The 4,735-nt window shown below is 38.7% G+C and overlaps 1 protein-coding gene across 1 annotated transcript; it reads left to right on the top strand.

Annotated features, from left to right (window-relative positions):
- Positions 1-715: 715 nt before the first annotated feature.
- mc3r (melanocortin 3 receptor) lies at positions 716-4,440 on the top strand. Its single transcript, XM_015364566.2, has one exon. It carries the CDS (start codon positions 1,063-1,065, stop codon positions 2,056-2,058), a length of 996 nt encoding a protein of 331 aa, XP_015220052.2. The 5' UTR covers positions 716-1,062; the 3' UTR covers positions 2,059-4,440.
- The last annotated feature ends 295 nt before the right edge of the window (positions 4,441-4,735 follow it).

The following is a 4,735-nucleotide window of genomic DNA, read 5'->3' as shown; positions in this document are numbered from 1 at the left end:
TTTTCAGGTGCATGCGCTATATTAACTGTATAAATGCATTTATGTATACATGCATATATATAGCAAAACTAACCATAATTGATAGAGCAATATAAAGACATTGTAGTTATACTTAAAGAAATACTGCATTGCAATATTTAGTATCTCAAACCAGTGTGTCTTCATACACTTCCGCAGTCCTGAAAAAACACTTGCTACAGTACATGAGACAATGCCTCATAATCTTCTTCTCATGGCTTGACCTATACTAGGCAAAGCCAACCTTACCAATAACTTTAATGCATCTAAATTTGACATTCTAATCTTTTGCCATTTGTATTCCTGTTAGCTGTCACTAACTTTAAACCTCAAATCCCTGGGAATTACAGAGTTTTCTGTACAGATTCTTTCATTCATTTGGAGAAAGTGTTGATCTAAAAAAAATAAAAATGACTCAAAAGTCCCGATAATGCTATTTCATAGAGACAATGAAATACCAGTTTTAACAATGTAAGCATGGTGTCAGAACTGCTAGGATTATAACCGTTACAGTTGTATAATTATAAGCAGTAGAAGTGATAAGAATATTTGTAATAATCTTCTTATACACAAGGCAAATCAACTTAGCCTCTGAAGTCAGTCAGCATTTTGCATCATATTATGAGGAGGGCTGAGGTGACTGAAGAGGGCACTAAATCCCTGTTCCAGTATTCACACAGCCCGAGGACAACCAGTCTGCACATCACACAGCTGCCGAGCGCTGTGCAGGGCTCTGCCTGCCAATGAAACAAACTCCTTCAGTGAAACACATGCTGATGCTGGAAGGAGGAGCTGCCCACACTTTCAGACTGTTTCAGAGCATGTGTCTCCATCCTTTGCAAAGGTTTCAGACTTGAAACAGATCGGATCGTTGCTTCAAGCCACAGCTAGAGGGGAAAAAAAAACTTCGGCTCTGGATCTTTAAACCAGGAGGAGATGGGTTTGCATAAAGAGCTTCAGAGTCAGGAGGCTCTTTCTGGTTCGGTTTAAAGGGTTGGAGGAAGTCTCTCTTGGGTTAGGGGAGCCAGCTGGGCTGGAGGACAGATGCCTCACAACTCCGCCATGAACAGCACACACCAAGCACTGCTGCTGCCCGAGCCATTCTTCAACAGCACAGGTGACATCAATGAGACTGGGGCGCTGGGAAACCGGAGCACACCTGGCTTTTGTGAGCAGGTTCTCATCAAGGCAGAAGTCTTTCTGACCCTGGGAATCATCAGCATGCTGGAGAACATTCTCGTCATCCTGGCCGTCATCAAGAACAAGAACCTACACTCCCCCATGTACTTCTTCCTCTGCAGCCTGGCCGCTGCCGACATGCTGGTGAGTGTGTCCAACTCGCTGGAGACTATTGTCATCGCCATCCTCAACAACCGCTACCTGGTCGTCAAAGACCGCTTCATCCAGATCATGGACAACGTCTTTGACTCCATGATCTGCATCTCCCTGGTGGCATCCATCTGCAACCTGCTGGTCATCGCCATCGACCGCTACATCACCATCTTCTATGCCCTGCGCTACCACAGCATCATGACAGTCAGGAAAGCCCTCCTCGCCATCGGGGTGATCTGGCTGGCTTGCATCATCTGCGGCATCATCTTCATCGTCTACTCTGAGAGCAAGACCGTGATCATATGCTTGATCACCATGTTCTTCACCATGCTGGTCCTCATGGCCACCCTCTACCTGCACATGTTCCTCTTGGCCCGCCTGCACATCAAGCGGATCGCGGCGCTGCCGGCCGAGGGCATCGTCCAGCAGCGGACCTGCATGAAGGGAGCCGTCACCATCACCATCCTCCTGGGGGTGTTCATCTGCTGTCAGGCTCCCTTCTTCCTCCACCTTATCCTGATAATCACCTGCCCGAAGAACCCGTACTGCCTCTGCTACATGTCTCACTTCACTACCTACTTAGTCCTGATCATGTGCAACTCGGTCATCGACCCCATCATCTATGCCTTTCGCAGCTTGGAAATGCGCAAGACTTTCAAAGAGATCATATGTTGCTACGGAATGAGCTTTAGCTTCCGGTGCAAATAAAAGATTCTGCCTCATTCGATTTGTTTGTTGGCTCCCCTGTGCAGAGCTGTTGCTTTAAGTCCTTTTCATTTTTAGCCCATGATTAACCCGTAAAGTAGGGTCTTGCAGCACTTTGACCACTAAGGAAGAGAACAGTAGATAAAGGTAGGAAACAAACTGACAGTAAATAAACTATTAGAAGAGAAAAATGAAAGAATTCTTCATTTTTCTTATCTAAGAAAAGCCTATTTTTATACAACAACCTATTTTTCTATGTGGATATAGGAGTTAGATGCACTTAAAAATGTAAATTAAATGGAACGTGATTTTTAAATTTCAAGGCAAATTCAGCACTGCTTTAATAAATGGGCTGAAAAAAACAGAAAATATAGATTATGAAAACGAAGACGTATATTAATAACATTTTTCTGTCTGTTAACAATTTATGTATTGAGATTGCTGGCAGAAATTTCACTTATACAGATTTACAAAAGCCTTTTTAATGCTTCATCATATAATGAATGGTGATGCGTCAAAGCCTGATACATTCAAGATTTTATTCTTACGGCTGTATCAATGCCTCCAATAAATTAATAAAGCGTTAAAGATTTTTTTCATTTATTATTGTCCAAGTAAATCTTAGTAGAAAATGCTTACTAAAGGATTTAACTCACTGTCTGCAACATTCCCAGTGACAAATATATTTCTTTCTAAAGAGAGAAAGAAGAAATACTACAGGGAAACTATAGACACAATAAACTGCCATTATTTAAGCAGAAAAGAGAATTTAGAACTGTCACATTTAAAGTTCCTCTTAAAGATGATGCCTTGAAAAATCTTTGTGGCTTTTTCTTTGACTTTCTGGAAATACATGTGCACTAATTAGACTGAAAACCAAGAAGATAAAGCTATTGACTGATTTTCAGACCCCTTTGCCACTGTGAAAAAAAACAAATGTCTGTATTTTCTGACATCAAATGGGGGTGGAAATAAGCTCTTCTGAACTCCAAGCAACATCAACTGAAGAGAGAGATGTTCTGGGAAATTATGTTTTATTGATCTAATTAACTAATTAAACTCAAGACAATGACAAGTGACTCTTGATGTGAAGCATCTGTTGTGTGCCAGACCTGAACAGTGAACAGCTTCTTAAAACACTCAGAAAGCTATGAAATACTTTATATACTGATCTATCTTTTGCTTTTTCTGGAGAGAAAGACTTAAAAAAGTGAATCTGGTAAAAACTATCAATATTTCATTAGCTAATTTGGACAATCATTAAAGTCACTATTCACAGATATCAGCTTAAAATACTATCCTGACACACGGATGTTGGAAAACCTTTAGAGTTGCTTTCAAATAATAATAATAACCAGAACCCCAACCGTGATGATTTACACATAACAGTTTCCATTTACAACTTGAAACTACACAATAAGACATGACTATACTGTCCTCTATATTCTTTTTTGTATGAGCCAGCTGAAATGTGACAAGTGCTTTAAAATGTTTGATTTTGCTTCTTCAGAATTTGCTGAATACTCCCCTGAAACCCCCTTTGATATTGTGCTGGACAAAATAATACTGTATTTTACCTGAATAAGTAATACTTGTATTTTACAGGTCTTTTTGACTCATGTTCTTGCAGAAGGAGAAATTATTTGCTATTTTTAAATCCCTGATATAGGTTACTCCATTTCTGTTAGGACGTTTATTATACTTCATGAGAATATAATTTGGCATTAAAAGATAATGTCTACAGAAACTTAATTTCTGTACAAATTGTTATTAAGGAGCTGTAGCTACAGTATATGTATTGATGCTAAGATCATTCAAAACAGTCACAAATGGGTTGTGGCTCCAGCAGGGGTGTGTACATTGCATTAAGTCCAGCTCATAGTATCTGACTACAGCTTTGTCAAAATTTCAAAATGAAATAACTTGTGTTGGGTTTGTAATTATTTTGTTATGTCTGATGCTGAAATTGTCATGTTTGTCTTGGGTCTGTGTCTTTCAGTATTGAAAATCAAAAATAATCTTCTAGTCTAAAAATGTTTGTATATATCCCTGTCACCAGAGATTTTTGCTGAGATAAGTTACACCCAGCTCATCTTTGTCTTTGGTGGAGATTCACAGGGTTCTCTCAAACCTAAACCTTTTCTCAAACCTTTAAAGTTTCTTTTCCTTCTGCAACCAGGTCAGGAGCCCCTGATTTGCAACAGACAACCAGGCTAAACCAGAGTAAGGCTCTATCTGAGTCTACACAGAATTATCAGGAGGACTGATTTGACAGAAATTATTCCTATGATTACAATATTTATGACTTTGTAAGTATATAGATAAAAAATTAAAATCCATACCAGAGACAGAGGCTTGAGCAGACTAGATAGTATGGTACAGGATGGTACGCCAAATATGAAGTTAAAAATATATGAAATTTAAGTTAAATATATTAAATAAACCTTGAATTATATTTATATGTATTCTACTAAGCTCTGGCCCAATGGGCTGTGGTTCTGGTAGGGGCTTGAATTTATCTTTTATGTATCCTGTACAAAAGACTTTTCAGTGTTTTTCTGTATTTTTAAGCACTTGTACAGTATAAATCACTATGAATCATGGGATATAATAAGAATTGCTGTTGTTATTATTTGCATTTGTGTCGTATCTTTTATAATCTAAATTATGATATTAATTT

The sequence above is a fragment of the Lepisosteus oculatus genome, chromosome 16 (assembly GCF_040954835.1).
Source record: "Lepisosteus oculatus isolate fLepOcu1 chromosome 16, fLepOcu1.hap2, whole genome shotgun sequence".
Taxonomy (NCBI): domain Eukaryota; kingdom Metazoa; phylum Chordata; class Actinopteri; order Semionotiformes; family Lepisosteidae; genus Lepisosteus; species Lepisosteus oculatus.
Note: the sequence above shows the minus strand (reverse complement) of the source record. Positions and strands in the feature narration are given on the sequence as shown.

What these genes read in the sequence shown, in the direction of transcription:
- mc3r (XM_015364566.2), top strand. Translation starts at nt 1,063, where the DNA reads ATGCCTCACAACTCCGCCATGAACAGCACACACCAAGCACTGCTGCTG.